Source organism: Pseudophryne corroboree, chromosome 10 (assembly GCF_028390025.1).
Source record: "Pseudophryne corroboree isolate aPseCor3 chromosome 10, aPseCor3.hap2, whole genome shotgun sequence".
NCBI classification, from domain to species: Eukaryota; Metazoa; Chordata; class Amphibia; order Anura; family Myobatrachidae; genus Pseudophryne; species Pseudophryne corroboree.
The window spans coordinates 33113347-33128988 of NC_086453.1; the positions used below are offsets into that span (position 1 = coordinate 33113347).

Here is a 15642-nt window from a genome sequence, read left to right on the forward strand (position 1 = left end):
TTGGGGACAGAGGCTATGCTATTGTAGCTTTGGTGAGAGAAGCTAGGCCATTGTACTGTAGCTTTGGGCATAGCAGCTATGCCATTTTACTGTAGCTTCAAGAAGTTATGCCATTGTACTGTAGCTTGGGGGAAAGAAGCAATGCCATTTTACTGTAACTTAGGGGAGAAAAGCGATGCCATTGTACTGTAGCTTTCGGGAAAGAAGCTATGCCATTGTACTGTAGCTTTGGGGAGAAAATCTATGTCATTATACTTTAGCTTTTGGAAGAGAAGTTATACCATTGTAACTTTGGGGAAAGAAGCAATGCCACTGTACTTTAGTTTTGGGAAGAGAAGCCATGCCATTGTACTGAAGCTTTTGGGGGAGATGGTATGCAATTGTAGCTTTGGGGAGAGAAGCTATGTCAGTGCATTGTAGCTTTAGGGACAGAGGCTATGCTATTGTAGCTTTGGGGAGAGAAGCTATGCCATTGTGCTGTAACTATGGACATAGAAGCTATGCCATTTTACTGTTGCTTCAATAAGCTATGTCATTGTACTGTAGCTTTGAGGAAAGAAGCTATGCCATTGTACTGTAGCTTTGGGGAAAGAAGCTATGCCATTGTACTGTAGCTTTGAGGAAAGAAGCTATGCCATTGTACTGTAGCTTTGGGGAAAGAAGCTATGCCATTGTACTGTAGCTTTGTGGAGAAAATCCATGTCATTGTAATTAAGCTTCAGGAAGAGAAGTTATACCATTATAACTTTGGAGATAGAAGCTGTGCCATTGTACTGTAGCATTTGGGAGAGAAGCTATGCCATTGTAATGCAGCCTTGGGGAGGGAAGCTATGCCATTGTACTGTAGCTTTGGGGAGAGAATCTATGCCATTGTAAGGCAGCTTTGGGGAGGGAAGCTATGCCATTGTACTGTAGCTTTGGGTAGAGAAGCTATGCCATTGTACTGTAGTTTTTGGGAGAGAGGCTATTCCATTGTGCTGGAATTTTGGGGACAGAAGCTATTCCATTTTACTGTAGCATTGGAGTGAGTAGCTATGCCATTGTACTGTAGCTTTGGGGAGAGAAGTGATGCCATTGTGCTGTAGCTTTGGGGAAAGAAGCAATGCCATTGTACTTTAGCTTTGGGAAGAGAAACTATGCCATTGTACTGTAGCTTTGGGGAGAGAGGGTATGCTATTGTAGCTCTGGGAAGAGAAGCTATGCCATTGTACTGTAGCTTTGGGGAGAGAGGGTATGCTATTGTAGCTCTGGGGAGAGAAGCTATTCCATTGTAGTGTAGCTTTGGACATAGAAGCTATGCCATTTTACTCTAGGTGCAATGAGCTATGCTATTGTACTGTAGCTTTGAGGAAAGAAGCTATGCCATTGTACTGTAGCTTTGGGTAAAGAAGCTATGCCATTTTACTTTAGCTTTGGAGAAAGAAGCTATGCCATTGTACTGTAGCTTTGGGGAGAAAATCTTTGTCATTGTAACTTAGCTTTGGGAAGAGAAGTTATACCATTATAACTTTGGGGATAGAAGCTATGCCATTGTACTGTAGCTTTGGGGAGAAAAACTATGCCACTCTACTGTAGCTTTGGGGAGTGAAGTTATGCCATTGTACTGTAGCTTTGGGGTGAGAAGCTATGACATTGTATTGTAGCTTTGGGGTGAGAAGCTATGACATTGTACTGTAGCTTTGGGGTGAGAAGCTATACCACTGTACTGTAGCTTTGGGGAAAGAAGCTATGCTATTGTAGCTTTTGTGAGAGAATGTTAATTCCAACCTTTTTTTTCATTCAAGTAATTTCATTCAAACTGTTGTTTTTTTTGGGAAAAGAGCGAATGTAGTCCCACTGCACAAAATTGGAAGCAAGGAAGCAATTTACAACCAGTAAGCCTTACATCAGTAGTAGGGAAATTGATCTAAACACTCTTAAAACAAAGAGTTGTAGATTATCTCAAATCCAGCAATTTACAGGTGTCAGCCGCCATGACTGTGATGGGACGCACTGGCTCCCGGCTGTTGCTTGGTGATGGGCCCGGCGCGTCACTTCTGCCACTGGGTGTCCTGTTCGGCACGGTTGCCTGGCGACCGGACACACCAGGCGGCCGCTCTACAGTTCAGTCCTGGCTGTTACTAAGCAGCCGGACACCACGCTCAGCGCGCGAAGGTTCAGCTGGCTGAATCAGGGCCCGGGGGGCTGGGCTGCCTGGTTCCCACATGATTGGTTGGCAGGGCCATTTTAGGGGAGCCAGGACAGTACAGTGATAGCTTCCTGTGAGCCAGTCTCCTAACCGGTTAGTTTCCAGTACCAGCCTGTGATTACTGGTGTTCCTGTTGCCTGCATCCAGTTGGGGTCGTGTACAGCTTGTCTCCTGGTCTGCTTCCAGTGGAGTTAGTTTGGTTCCAGTACACCTTGGAGCTCCGGTAATTTCTGCTTTCACCTCTCGTGGCACCGTGAGTTAGCGGCTCTGCCGCAGGTCGCATCTTCCGTTTCTACTTTTATTGTGATGTTTCTGCGGTAGTTCCATGCAGCCCTCGATGTTTATTCGCAACAGTGTCGCATTTTGCGGCTAGGCCACGATACTTTTATTGTACATCTTGAGTAGCGATGGTATCTTATTCTTTGGTTCCGCCGTTTGCCTTGGTTCCTGTGTTGGGGGTTTTGGCAGCCACGCCGCACATAATCTGTTTATTGGTTTCTCTGTATTCTCACCTGTTTGTAGTCACTCTAGTCTTGGTTAGCTTTCCCCTTATTCACTCTCAGTCTCAGTTGGTGCTTTGTTACATCGTAAGACCTGTAGGCATCGGAGTCTGAACAGACCTAATTCGCCTATTCAAACGCGGCTGCTTTAGGAGAAGACTAGCTCTGTAGGCACCAACCGACTACTGTGAGGAATAACGGAGTCAGTGATTAGAGTGGGTGTAGCTGCGATTATCCATTTCCAGCCACAGCTCAACACGTGAGTACTGGATCTCCCCAGTTGCCACCCACTCTCCTGAGTCCCAGATACTCTGTTCATAACAACAGGATCCCAAACAGCATGGATTCAATGGAGGGAGATCATGTCAAAGAACCTTATTGATTTTTTTGACTGTATGACTAAAGAAATATATATATATATATATATATATATATATATACTAGGTGCTTCATCGCGCCCTACGGGCGCTCTTCACACCGTCGCAAGGGGCTACGCCCCCTTAACCCTTGCATGCCTTTCTGGGGTTCAATATTTGTGTTATATGGAGTATCACCTGCATTCCTTTGTTAGTGGTTAAATATTGCACAATGAAAGGGTGTGCGATGGTGAAGGAGGCGCAGCCCCTTGCGACGGCGTGAACAGCACCTGCAGGCCACAATGTACAGAATGTAGCGGGTGCGGGGGGTACTGCGGATGGTGTCTGTAGATGCTGTGGATGGAGGGGGGGCGGAAGTGGGGGTGGGGCCCGGATGGGGAAGGGTTGGGAGGTGCTGCGAGTGGGGGAGGGGCAGAGGAGTGGGGGATGCAGATGGGGGAGGGGTCCGGAGGCACTGCAGGTGGGGGAGGGGCAGGGGTGCCATGGGTGGGGGAGGGGCAGGTGTGGGGATGTTGCAGATGGGTGAAGGGTTCCGGAGGTGCTGTGGGATGGGAAGGGGCGGGAGTGCCACTGGTGGGGTAGGGGTCCGTAGGCGCCATGGGTAGGGGAGGGGCAGGTACGGGTGTTGCGGCAGATGGGGAAGGAGGTCCGGAGGTGCTGCAGGTGGTGGTGGGGCAGGTGCGGGGGTGCCATTGGTGGGGGAGGGGTGGGTGAGGGGGGGACCGCGGATGGAGGAGGGTGTCTGCAGATGCTGCGGGTGGAGGGGGGCAGGTGTGGGGGAGACATATAAGGGGGGTGAATGGTGGAGGGGGCCTGGAGATTGCTGGGGGTGGTGAAGGGGCGGAGGAGTGGGAGCCGCGGGTGGTGTAGGGGGTCTGTAGGCACAGCATGTGGGGGAGGGGTGGAGTGCCGCATGTGGTGGAGGGGAAGGTGCGGAGGTGTGGTGCATTGGGGAGAGGTCTGGAGGTGCTGCGGGTACTGTACCTGCCAAAAAGGTAGTTGGAGGGTATGCAGTAACAGGGCCAGGACAGGGGTGACAGGGTCAGAACAGGGTTGACTGGGCCAGGACAGGGGTGACAGGGTCAGAACAGGGGTGACGGGGCCAGGACAGGGGTGACGGGGCCAGGACAGGGGTGACGGGGCCAGGACATGGGCGACGGGGCCAGGACAGAAATGACAGGGACAGGATATGGGTGACAGGGTCAGTGTAGGGGTGGCAGGACCAGGACATGGGTGTCAGGGCCAGTATAGGGTTGACAGGGCAAGCACAGGGGTGACAGGGCCAGGATAGGGGTAGCAGGGCCAGCATAAGGGTGACAGGGCCAGGATAAGGGTGAAAGGGCCAGGATAAGGGTGAAAGGGCCAGGATAAGGGTGGCAGGTCAAGGCCAGGGGTTACAGGGACATGACAGAACACAGGGCACGGGAGAGATTGGTATTAGGGACAGAACAGTGGTGACAGACAGATGTGTCTTACCGGAGTCACTGCTGCTGGCTGCTGCTGTTCCACTCCAACCTGTTGGCATCTGCTGCTGGTGGAGACTTGGCATGGCTGACTCTCTTAGGCTGTATTCCTGCTTCCTCTGCCCGTCCGCATCACTCCCCCCCTCCTCAGTCACACACCGCAGACCTCGCGCAGCTGCCGGGCACTGTGGTAAGGTGAGACTGGGAGTGACTGGTTAGCCCCCAGGAGATGCTGCGGCTGGAGGGAGGAGGGGGTCATAGCATGCACGTGGCGCGGACCTCACGGCTGCTGGGCACTATGGTAAGGGGAGACTGGGAGTGACTGGTTAGCTCCCAGGAGACGCTGATGCTGGAGGGAGGAGGGGGTCAGAGCCTGCAAGCAGCGCAGACTTCTGCTACCCGCGTTACCCGCCGGCTAAAGTGTGTGAAGGAGCTGGGCGCAACTCACTGCGGGTGGCAGCGCTGCAGCTAGCGGTGGGGTCGCAGGGGCTGGAGATAACAGAGGCAGTACGGAAAGTGCACAGCGGCTGGTGACCCACAAAACTACAGCTAAGAAGCGTGGAGTGTGCCAGAATGTGACGCTCCTCCCCGCCAGAGAGACCCTGCTGAGTATGCTGATGTGGGGGTCAAGTATGGCATACCCCCTCACACACCCCCATGCCTCCCAAATGTCCCAATTTTCGCGGGACAGTCCCATTTTTTGGGGTGTGTCCCGCTGTCCCACCAGCGGGTCGCAGTGTCCGGCGGTGGGGGGGCGGGGGGGGGGGCAGTTGGAAAGCTCCTGTACTCGCTGTTCTGCTTAGCAGAGCAGCGGTGAATAGTGGAGACAGAGGGAGAGGGGGCATCAGGGGGTACGGATTAAGGGGGGGTTCCAGCAGCAGAGCCGGATTAAGGGGGGGGGGCAGGCGGTACGTACCGTTGGCCCCACAGTTTTAGGGGGCCCCCTGGCTGGAGTAGCTCTGTCCCAGCTCAGAATCTCCCCCGTCCTGCCAGCAACAGCGGCAGCATTGTGCTACAGTCAGCACACGCTGCTGCGTGTAGGCAGGTCTGTGGTGTTGCAGGGAGGCAGCAGTCTCCCTGCTTTCTTCTCCCTGTGCGGGTGTGTAGGGGGGAGTGACCACCTCCTCTGGATTTACCTCTAGCTGAGGGGCCAAAATACCATAAAAAAAAAAAAAAAAAAAAAATCCCGGAATTTGCATAATGGGGCGTGGCCTCGCGGCCCGCGATTAGGCCACGCCCCCAACCCACAGCAGGCACAGCAATGAGATAGGGCTCCCCTGTCTCAAGTACCCTGTGCCCCCCGGACTCATAATCAGCCCCTGGGAGCATGCCAGCAGCTCACAGAGCGCTGACGAAAACGGGGCCCTCCCGCGAAGCCACGCCCCCTTTTCGCCGTGTGTGTGTGTGTGTGTGTGTGTGTGTGTGTGAAAGCTGGGAGGTATGCACCCCTGCCTGTGCCATGTCCATACTATCTGCTTCTGCAGCTGCTCCTAGTGTCCTATAGATTTGGCCAGATCTGTGACTCATTTGACTAACTCCGCCCACTGTTGTGACTCCGCCCAGCGTTAGCAAATGAATCACAAGATCACAGATCTGGGCTATTATATAGGAGATAGAGAGAGAGAGAGCTTTTGTAAAGCTTTTGACACTGTCCCACATTGCAGACTGCTAAATAAACTCAAAATCTTGGGATTGGATACTAAGATGGTTGAATGGATAAGATCTTGGTTGCAAGATAGAAAACAGACAGTTGTAGTAAATGTAGTGCATTCACAGGAGGAAAATGTTACTAGTGGTGTGACCCAGGGATCCGTACTTGGACCAGTGCTTTTTAATATCTTTAGTGGTGATGTTGCAAATGGCATTAAAGGGAAAGTATGCCTTTTTGTAGGGGTTGGTATCGAGTGACCGGTGCTAGAGAGACCGCCGGTCACCATACCGACCCTGGGATCCCAGCAATCAGATACCCAGCGAGAGGGGGGGGGGGGGCAATGAAGCCTCTTGCGGCTTGGTGGCAAGCTTAGCTCACCACAGGCTCTATTCCCACTCTATGGGTGTCATGGGAATAGTCCCTTTTATTCAGCATGCCGACTGTCGGGATTGTGATGGGAGCCGGTCACATAACTACATCCCTTTTTGCAGAAAACACAAAGATATGCAACAGGGTAGACACACCAGGAAGGATTAAACAAATGATTGAGGATCTAGGTAACTAAAGGAATGGTCAAGAGCATGGCAATAACAGTTTAATGACAAAAAATGCAAAATCACGCACTTGGGTCTCAAAAATCCAAAAGCTAAATATAGTATAAATGGCACTGTACTGGAAAAAAAATACGGTAAAAAAAGGGGCAGACTAGATGGGCCAAGTGGTTCTTATCTGACATCAAATTCTATGTTTCTATGTTATTTAAACACATTTGCATTTCTTGCCCCTAATTCCCCAATGTTTCACAGGTGATGACACGTCCATTGTAAAGATCCTAATCACAAACATGAGTACCAGATCTTTTCACTCACCTACTGTTGTCCTTTCATAAACTGAGACACACACATCGTCCGGAGATGAACATTGTACTGTCTTTCCTTCACACATGTGATAATCTTTCACCTCTTCATCTTTTACTGCACAATGGTAGCATGATAAAGAGCAACCTAGAACACAAGATTTAAGATCAAAGAATTTACACTTACTGTAATAAAATAAACATTGCATCTATTATTGCATATTTTAAACAGTGAACCAATTAACCAGTTAACCAAGATGCCAATAGTCCATATCACAAATACAGGGCTGTTGTGACATACAAGGGGCCCAGGTAATAAGGTGGCATGGTCATCCCAAGGAGACATGGCCATGCCTTCCAAAAGATCCCCAATGTTAAATACTATGGCCCTCATTCTGAGTTGTTCGCTCGCTAGCTGTTTTTAGCAGCAGTGCAAACGCTAAGCCGCCGCCCTCTGGGAGTGTATCTTAGCTTAGCAGAAGTGCGAACGAAAGGATCGCTGAACTGCTACAAAAAAAAGATTGTGCAGTTTTAGAGTAGCTCGAGACTTACTCCTACCTTGCGATCACTGCAGACTGTTTAGTTCCTGGTTTGACGTCACAAACACGCCCTGCGTTCGGCCAGCCACTCCCCCGTTTCTCCAGCCACTCCTGCTTTTTTTATCAGGCACGCCTGCGTTTTTCAGCACACTCCCTGAAAATGCTCAGTTACCACCCAGAAACACCCACTTCCTGTCAATCACTCAACGATCAGCAGTGCGACTGAAAAATGTCGCTAGACCTTGTGTGAAACTACGTTGGCTTTTGTGAAAGTACGACGCGCGTGCGCACTGCGTACCATGCGCATACGCAGAAATACCAAATTTTTTGCCTGATCGCTGCGTTGCGAACAACGGCAGCTAGTGATCAACTCGGAATGACCCCCTATGCGCAGTGCCGTGTACTGCAAATAAGGATATTTGTGCCCCTCAGTAGCTGGCCCAGGGGCCCTCGACGGGCCCCTTACACATGTCCAGACCCAAGAAAGTAGAACCTGTAATCACAGCAAGCAAAATACAACACCAGCCAAACTATGGGGAATAAATCACCTGTGGGTATTAAATGTTCAGGTGTGCCAAAAGGTAGTCTGTGAGTACAAAACACCATGGCTCGGGCAGACCATGATGGCATACCCAAGCACCAAAATGGGGTGGTCTATGCCACTTGGTGCGGCAGCTTCTGGAGAGAGCTCCCGATGGGTGAGGAATCTGGCCATGTACTGAAGTCTGACCTGTCCTTCGGTAGTCCTGGTCGCTCTACCTTGAGACATGTATGAACATCAGAAAACTTGCAATTTTTTTTAACAGATAAGAGTGTCCAAAGGGGTAACTTATAGAGCTATCATTCTCAACTCTGACCCTTGAGTTTACCCAACAGTCCATGTTTTCAGGATTTCTGTCTGTGGAGGCAGCTGGGATAATTACTGACCCAGCGACATAGATTTAACTCACTTGTGCATGATTACAAAAATTGGCAAAATGTGACCCATTGGAGGTACTCAAGGACTGGAGTTGAGAAACCCTGTTCTAGAACATCAGATTTTGCTGATGTCTTGATCACTTATCTTGAAGTGACAAATTATGTACTGTATATATGGGAAACCTCAGGTATAGACACTCTGCCAGAGTTGGGTTAATTCTCTGAAGTTGGAGGAGCAGTGTGCCTTTAAGAATTAGGATTATCTTCCTCTTGGAGTGTTACTCAGTTGTAGGACCATTGGCCTCTACTGGGACATGACACTGCTCATCCAGCTGTGATCTTTCATTAGAGGTGAATACCATTGTATGCATTTTAATGTTATAGTTGTCCATTATTTATTGTCCGCCACCATATCAAATTGAATTTTATTCATTTTAATTATATTGAATGATTCAAGAATTACAAATTAATTAGTTGATGTCAACATTAGTGTAACCTAAATGAATCTCAACTCCTGTTGTTCTTGTATTTATTTTAAACAAGTATTTAGAGTTGTGATAAGTCTTAGGGGTTTATTTATGAAGTGTCCGGATGTAAAACTTGATGCTCCTGATTATATTTATGAACAATTTAAAAGTACAATGCTTTTACTAACAATACACGGCTAGTAGAAGCTAAAAGGATTTCTCTTTTAAATTTTGGGCATAAACCCGACCAGAAGTGTTGGGTTTTAAAACCTAGCACTTTATAAATAAACCCTTTAGTGCAGTGGTGCTCAAAATTTTTGAATCACGGCACCTTAGAGTATAAGAATGTTCTTTCATGCACCTGTAGGCCATAAATTTGTTACGGAAATATAAAAAAATATATATTAAATTAAATACGTAGCGCTTACATACCATCCTACCTCTCTGTCGGTTCATTTTCTGTCTCCTCTCATGACTCCACCTCCCCCTCACTTCCACTAACTGTAGGTGTACCCCAAGGTTCTGTCCTTGGTCCTCTTCTTTTCTCTATACATCCTCACTAGGTAAGCTCATTAGTTCTTTTGATTTCCAATATCATCTCTATGCTGATGATACTCAAATCTGTCTTTCCTCTCCAGACCTCTCCCCTGCTCTCAACACTCATATCTCCAACTGTCTCTCTGCTACCTCTTCCTGGATGTCCCAGCGCTTTCTTAAACTAATACCCCTTAAAACACGGGTAAAAACACCTTAAAACACGGGGGCGCGCATTTACCCGTGTTTTTCCCTAGTGTAAACGGGTCCCCCGGCAAATTCCCGGATCAAGTGATCCGGGAATCCTACCCTGGTAGCTAGCCGGGTTGAACACGTGTTCAACCCGGCTAGCTGTCTAGTGTGAACGGGAGCCGTGTCGAGGTGACACGGCTCCCGTTCACAGTGCATAGGGAAGGCTGAACTGGGGGATCATGTGATCTCCCAGCGCCGCCCCTGCCGCGTCACTAACGCGTCACCAACCCGGCAATTGCCGGGTTGGTAAGAGCTGTCTGCAGGGGGCTGTAGCACGGGTCGCAGCCGTGTCAGGCGACACGGCTGCGACCCGTGCTACTCTAGTGGAAAAGGGGTATTAACATGTCTAAGATCGAGCTGATCATATTCCCTCCCTCCCACATAACCTCACCTCCCACAATCTCATTATCTATTGATGGCACTACTATCTCCTCTAGCCTCCAAGTGCTCTGTCTTGGAGTAATCCTTGACTTCTCCCTCTCCTTCAAACCACACATTCAGCACCCCTCACAAACCTGCCATCTTCATCTAAAAAATATTTCCAGGATAAGACCCTGTCTGACCCAGGATGCTACTAAGACTCTTATCCACTCATTGGTCATCTCCAGACTGGACTACTGTAATCTCCTCCTGACTGGCATCCCTGACAAATACTTCTCTCCACTCCAATCTATCCTCAATGTTGCTGCCTGACTCATTTTCCTCACCAAACGCACTACATCCACCTCTCCTCTCCTACAAGACCTTCACTGGCTCCCCTTCCCTTTCAGAATCCATTTCAAGCTTCTCACACTCACTTACAAAGCCGTCACCCACTCCTATCCCCCTTACATCTCTGACCTTATTTCCCTTACCCCTCCCCCGTCCTCTTAACTCTGCTAATGTACGCCGACTCTCCTGCCTACTGATTTCCTTCTCCCACTCCTACCTCCAAGATTTTTCATGTGCTGCTTCCTTTCTCTGGAATTCTCTACCTCTCCCCCTCAGACTCTCCACCCCTCTACAAAACTTCAAACGGGCTCTTAAGACCCACTTCTTTACCAAACCCAGCCAAATCTCTGTTCCACGCTCTCTATGTACCCCGTCTGTCACCTTTGTCTGTCTTCCCCTCCCCTTTAGAATGTAAGCTCCCATGAGCAGGGCCCTCGTCCCTCATGTGCTTATCCTTTCTCTTACTTTAATAATCTAAAACTGCACGAAATCCAGCAGTCTTCTGCCACCTGATACTTATGTCAGTGTCATCTGCTGATGTAACTATGTTTATTTACCCTGTACTTGTCCTATACTGTCATCAACTGTAAGTTGCTGTTTTCCTGGTTTGATTATTTGATTATGTACTCTGTAGTTGGGCGCTGCAGAACCCTTGTGGCGCCATATAAATAAAGGATAATAATAATAATAATAATAATAATAATAATAATAATAATAATAATCCTTAGGTTCAGTTATGTGGTGAGGGACAGGATTTGATTTTATTTGTCCACATATTTTATGATTAAAACCTGCAAGCACTAGTTTTGACTATTACATTGACTAGGGGCGGATCCAGAAGAAAATTAAAGGGGGGCACCATGGTAGGGGAACTGTAATAGTTATATTTACCTGCACCTAAGTCACGCGTGCTCCCAAATAAGGGGTGTGGTATCATGGGGGTGTGGCCTCACAGAATACACCATCAGGTAATGATTGGCTGTAGGAGCGCATCCTGGTTTATTGCCAATGTTTCACCCTGATGAAAAGGCTGATTGGGCCTTGAAATGTTGGTCACCTGTTCCATTAGTTATGGGAGCCTGGAAGGCACCCCAGGACAATATAATTATTATAGTCTTTGGTTGGTGGTGGCAGGTGCAGCATACCTTGTTTTGGGCACTGCACTGAGACTCAGACTGCAGGACAGGAACGTCCCATCTTTGATTAGCAGAAGCAGCTGGATCTCCAACAAGCAGCATAAGACATCTGCAGGACAGCCCTGTCACAATCACACGGGCCGCCTTCTCAAAGCTGAGCTGAGTGTGACTGCATCTAGCATGATGGTAAAGGAAGTGGAGGAGGAAGTGCTGGGAAACTGTGCAGTGCAGTGAGGGCTAATGAAGCCTTCTGCGCCGTCATAAGTCTTACTCGATGCTGGCATTTGAACCCTGCACCTGGGCTGGACTCTGGCTGGCTGGCAGTGGGGGAGGCAGGTTGCGGTGTGAGCAGGGGTAGGCTGGAGCTGCAGCTCCAGCCTCCCCATTGGTTACCACACGGACTTGCTGTTAGAGCCGCGGCGGGTCCTAGTGTCTGCCGGCTCTTATATCAAATCTGACCGACGCAAATAGCAGTAGTACTGCTGCTGTTATCCTTTTGAAAAAAAAAAGAGTCAGAAACGACAGGGGGGAGGGGGGGGGGGGCACGGGCCCGAGTGACACCCCCCCCCCCCCCCCCCCCCCCCCGGATCCGCCTTTGCCATTGACCATAAATAATTTGAGTTGGTCATGGATCACCAACCCAGGACACCCCTAAAAGTGCCCCGAGACATCCCAGGGTTCCACAGAATCCAGTTTGGGAACCACTGCCTTAGTGGTAAACTGTATCTATCAACCAACAGGAAATTTATGGAAGCAATTCCTGTTTATTTTTGTCTATCTTTAGTTGTCATGTTTGAAACAGAATGTCAGTCACCTGGCAATACATTGTTAGAAACTGTCCATGATTAACCTTTTCATACATATGTATCCATACTTTAGCTGCCATGGGTTCTAATTCAAAGTTGATTGCAAAACAACATTTTCCTCTAATGGGCAAAACCATGTGCACTGCTGGTGGGACAGATGTAACAAGTGCAGAGAGAGTTAGATTTTGGGTGGGTTATTTTGTTTCTGTGCAGGGTAAATACTGGCTGCTTTATTTTTACACTGCAATTTAGATTTTAGTTTGAACACACCCCACCCAAATCTATCTCTCTTTGCACATGTTATATCTGCCCCACCTACAGTGCACATGGTTTTGACCATTAGAGGAAATGTTATTTTGTAATCAACCTTGAATAAGGCCCATGGTACAGTATATTGAACATAATTTTTGTTGTTTCGTGGAGGATCCTAGACACCAGTTCTAATTGCTTCTTTTGTAGGGAAGCTAGGCTTATTCTTTGATAAAAGTACACCCTCAAGTGCTTTGGTTCGGATTCAGTTTTTGGTTCGGTTAAAAAAAAAAGAATGAAAAAAAATAATAATTTGATAATCACTGATAAAAATCTCTATAAATTTATAAAAACAGCTAAAGGTATGTCTTTTTTGCAAACCAAAACCCAAAATTCAGTTTTAAAACCCAAATTTCAAACTGCAGGAAGATCCCAACTGGGATTCTCCTTGGATCGGCTCTCCCTGAGAGATCTGGATTGGGTCGTGGTTCGGTTCGGACCCACAAAATTCAGGAGGATTCAGATTTTTCTGGAGAAACACACCACACAACTCACATTTATATATATATATATATATACACACAGAGGCAGAACTCTGTGAGCAACGGAGTCATCTGCCGCCGGGCTCCTGCTCTGAAGGGGGGCATCTCTCCTCTCATTCTGTGAATTCATTGAATTAAGTTAATTGATACAGTAGCTGCCGCTATCTTTTCAGTGGCAGACTTCCTCACTGGTCCCTGCACCTTACAAATCACACCCTCTTTATTATACTGAATTAGAGATGAGCGGATTCGGTTTTACTCGGTTCTCAAAACGACATCTTATTGGCTCACGGATGTCACGTGTTTTGGATAGCCAATAAGATTCGGTTTTGAGAACCGAGTAAAACCGAATCCGCTCATCTCTACGAATATACACATATTACAGGTATCACACCCAGGATTAGAAACCACAACCTATTACACTGGAAGCAGACACCTTACAGATGAAGCTGTTTGCTCCTGTATAGGAAATATGAGAATTTTAACTATATGAAGATACTTCTGACAATTACACGTAACTTCATATAGTTAGAATTCTTATGCTTCCTCTACAGGAGCGAAAATTACTCCATCAGTAAAGTGTCTGCTGTCAGTGTAACAGGTCATGGGTTCTAATCCTGAGTATGACTGCTAAGAAATGTGTGATTTAAAATAAAAGACAATTAAATGTATAAATACAGTATATACATTTCTTTCAGAACACCACACACACACATATTTATCTTGATATAGGAAATAGGTGGGCACCAACATTTATCTTGCCTCCGGGCAACTGGGACGAATTTACGCCACTGCATATATATATATACACACAAGCCAGCTGACAATCACACTCTCCCCATTCCATGAAACTTCCTTAAGACTAATTTACAGGCTGAGTATGTACTGTGATTCCTAGTTTCCTTACATTAGAAGCCCTCTAGACTGGTGCCTAGAATCCTCACGTGAAATGAACATAATGATTTTCCTGTGCATAGACAATTGTGACTTGTATCTGAAACGATCAATCTAGTCATTTTTTTTAACTCTGTTTTGCCATCTCTCCATCCACTCCACTAGAAAATCAACAGTTAATACATACAGTGTATATAGAACACTATAACATTTCAACATCATATCACACATTGTTTCAGAGTGATGCATTTCATTCATGTTAGCAATCTGCCCAAATATCACATTGTCCTAAATACACTGGACCTGATTTCTGATATCATATAGCATCAATTACCAATTAGTTTTTACTGCAAATTTGGTGAAATTAAATAAAATAAAAATAAGGAATATTTATAAAAGGTAGAGTTTTTTTTTTAATTCAGAAAAAAATGCTATTTTATTCATGTTCCTTTATTTGCATCCTAATTTTTCTATCTTGAATATAGCTCTAATTCCAAAAAAACTCACAAGTACTGTAGTATATAGAGTAACAGGCTTGGAACAAAACAAACTAGACCCAATCACCCACCTGTAGCAGTGATCACTGATAGGACGCAGGTGAAGAGAAGACGTGCGCTCATCCTGATTACTAGGCTACTTGAGGATGCTGTGAAACACAATACATTGCCAAGCCAGTGTTCTGATTTACTTTATAACAGGGCGTTGGCTTCATAAGATTATGCTGTAAAAACAGAGTAGGGAGGGGATAAATAAAATGGAAGTGGCTGAGAGCTACTTACAGCACAGTAAAAGGTTCAGTATTACATCAGACATGATTGAACTGTCAGGGAAGGGACTGTGCTGTGTTTTATTCTGTTGTGGCGAGAGAAAGTGCAGAACAGAAGCATGGCGCTCACATCAACAGTTGGATGTAATGTTACAGATAGCAGATATCACACTGTACGACATTCTGATAAACGTTGCTAAGGCTAAATTTAGGCAGGATGGCTTCAGAGCATCCGTCCTCTCTAATGTACTGTACTGTCTGCTGGATGTGGGTTCAAAAGGACACAGTGCTGCAAATTATTCTAATTACTGCTCACATTTATACACCGCATACTCCTGTGGTTACAGCGCTGTCCAAGGTAAAATATTATTGTACCATGGGGGTAATTCCAAGTTGATCGCAGCAGGAATGTTTTTTAGCAGTTGGGCAAAACCATGTGCACTGCAGGGGAGGCAGTTATAACATTTGCAGAGAGAGTTAGATTTGGGTGGGGTGTGTTTAATCTGCAATCTAGATTGCAGTGTAAAAATAAAGCAGCCAGTATTTACCCTGCACAGAAACAAAATAACCCACCCAAATCTAACTCTCTCTGCACATGTTATATCTGCCTCCCCTGCAGTGCACATGGTTTTGCCCAACTGCTAAAAAAATTCCTGCTGCGATCAACTTGGAATTACCCCCCAAATGCTTATGTCTGTTCTCCAGGTGTGGTTTATTAGATCTGCACTAAAAAGGTCTGCATTCAATAGGTAGACCACTAATGGTCGACATGCATTAGGTTGACATGGGTCGA

The 15642-nt window shown here is 46.9% G+C and overlaps 1 protein-coding gene across 2 annotated transcripts in view; it reads right to left on the bottom strand.

The window, feature by feature from the left end:
• Positions 1 to 14851, bottom strand: part of LOC134966931 (phospholipase A2 inhibitor gamma subunit B-like) — a 98475-nt gene extending 83624 nt beyond the window's left edge. Inside the window, exons 1-2 of one of the 2 annotated variants that reach the window (XR_010188744.1) lie at positions 14652 to 14851; positions 7049 to 7183 (exon numbers count right to left, since the gene is read on the bottom strand). Coding sequence is in view for 1 of the 2 variants with exons in the window: in XM_063943949.1 (XP_063800019.1) it covers positions 7049 to 7183; positions 14652 to 14703 (187 nt within the window). In the remaining variant the exon portion in view is untranslated. The remainder of the gene's footprint in view (positions 1 to 7048; positions 7184 to 14651) is intronic. The other variant, XM_063943949.1, reaches the window with a different exon arrangement.
• Between the last annotated feature and the right edge of the window lie 791 nt (positions 14852 to 15642).